At 42.2% G+C, this 2,017-nt stretch overlaps 1 protein-coding gene across 1 annotated transcript; it reads right to left on the reverse strand.

Annotated features, from left to right (window-relative positions):
- Positions 1-614: 614 nt before the first annotated feature.
- Positions 615-1,577, reverse strand: LOC133094869 (heterogeneous nuclear ribonucleoprotein A1-like). The gene has a single exon (XM_061195629.1). It carries the CDS (start codon positions 1,575-1,577, stop codon positions 615-617), a length of 963 nt encoding a protein of 320 aa, XP_061051612.1.
- Between the last annotated feature and the right edge of the window lie 440 nt (positions 1,578-2,017).

A 2,017-nucleotide genomic window follows, 5' to 3' on the forward strand; every position in this document is an offset into this window, starting at 1 on the left:
AGGATATGTGCCAACAATCATATTAATAACCAAAAAACTCCATGACTTTGCTTGGGTGACCGTTTTCACAGTGAACTCCAGGTCACAACACAGTAACTGTCAGTTCAGCTACACTGAGGTTTCTGAAGACAGTAGCTTCTCCACCAAAGCAGGGTGTAAATAAATTTTGAATGGAACCTGGCATCACCCTGAAGGAATTCTAACTTCACACTGTTGGGGTAGTTTACCAAAATGGCTTCAGAGTAGACTAACTTTACACAGCACATTTAATAAAAAGACACATTTATTCAGCATCATGATCAGACTATTACATTTAGCAGTCAACAGCATGGGTACAAAAAAAAAAAAAAATCTACATTAAAACCCTTTGTTGGAATGCTTTATACTTTCCACAAAACAGAAACTAAGATAATCTGTTATACAATTAGTCACAAGTACAGTCCTCAAGTTTTTTTGCCCATACACATGAGTATTGTCTAAAACATGTCTTCTTTGTAGCAGCTAGGCCCTGCCACCATGATGCTTGGCTGAGTTCACAAATCTCTTGTACCCTGTAGCTTCCCTGTCACTTCCCTGGCTCTCCTCTCCTGCTAAGCTTTGTTTCCTGGCAGTAATTAAAACCTCCTGCCACTTCCATAGCTACTGCTGCTGCTGGAACCACCATAGCTACCTTGGTTTCGTGGTTTGGCAAAGTATTGTCTTCCACCACCATAGGGGCCAGAACTTCTGACTCCAAAGTTTCCTCCTCTCATGGGTCCAAAATTTGAAGATTGATTGTTGTAATTGCCAAAATCGTTGTAGCTTCCACCACTTCCAAAACTGCTCCCATCATTACCAAATCCATTATAGCCATCCCTACTGCCACCATAGCCACCACCACCCCGGCTGCCACCAAAGCCAGCTCGACAACTGAAGTTTCCTCCAAGACCAAAGTTGTCATTCCCACAAAAACCACCTCCACGACTACCACCAAAGCTTCCAGAACTACTTTGACCTCTTTGGCTGGATGAAGCACTAGCCATCTCTTGCTGAGATAGGGCTTTCCTTACTTCACAGTTGTGGCCATTCACAGTGTGGTATTTCTGAATGACAATCTTGTCTATGGAGTCATGGTCATCAAAGGTTACGAAAGCAAAGCCTCTTTTTTTGCCACTGCCTTGGTCGGTCATGATTTCAGTCACTTCAATTTTCCCATACTGTTCAAAATAATCTCTTAGGTGATGTTCTTCAGTGTCTCCTTTAATGCCACCAACAAAAATCTTTTTCACAGTTAAGTGGGCACCAGGTCTTTGAGAATCTTCTCTTGAGACGGCCCTCTTTGGTTCCCCAACTCTTCCATCCACCTTGTGTGGCCTTACCTTCATGGCCGCATCCACCTCCTCCACAGTGGCATATGTGACAAACACAAATCCTCTGGAGCACTTGGTGTTTGGATTCCTCATTACCACACAATCTGTGAGCGTTCCCCATTGCTCACAATGGCTCCTCAGACTCTCATCGGTTGTTTCAAAGCTCAAACCTCTGATGAAAAGCTTCTGCAGCTGTTTGGGCTCTTTGGGTGACTCTGACTTAGACATGATGACAGTGGAGGGGGGAGACGTCAATGATGCTTACTCGGTGGTGTCCATGGGCAGAAAGCTATTTGAATTTTCTAAGGAACCTCCATACTGTTCTCCATAGTGGCTGTATCAATTTACATTCCCACCAACAGTGCAAGAGGGTTCCCTTTTCTCCACACCCTCTCCAGCATTTATTGTTTGTAGATTTTTTGATGATGCCCATTCTAACTGGTATAAAGTGATACCTCATTGTAGTTTTGATTTACATTTCTCTAATAATTAGTGATGTTGAGCAGTTTTTCATGTGCCTCTTTGCCATCTGTATTTCTTCTTTGGAGAAATGTCTATTTAAGTCTTCTGCCCATTTTTGGATTGGGTTGTTTGTTTTTTTAATATTGAGCTGCATGAGCTGTTAATATATTTTGGAGATTAATCATTTGTCTGTTGATTCATTTACA

Source organism: Eubalaena glacialis, chromosome 1, assembly GCF_028564815.1.
Source record: "Eubalaena glacialis isolate mEubGla1 chromosome 1, mEubGla1.1.hap2.+ XY, whole genome shotgun sequence".
NCBI lineage: Eukaryota > Metazoa > Chordata > Mammalia > Artiodactyla > Balaenidae > Eubalaena > Eubalaena glacialis.

Coding starts and splice junctions, on each gene's coding strand:
- LOC133094869 (XM_061195629.1), bottom strand. CDS start 1,577: ATGTCTAAGTCAGAGTCACCCAAAGAGCCCAAACAGCTGCAGAAGCTT.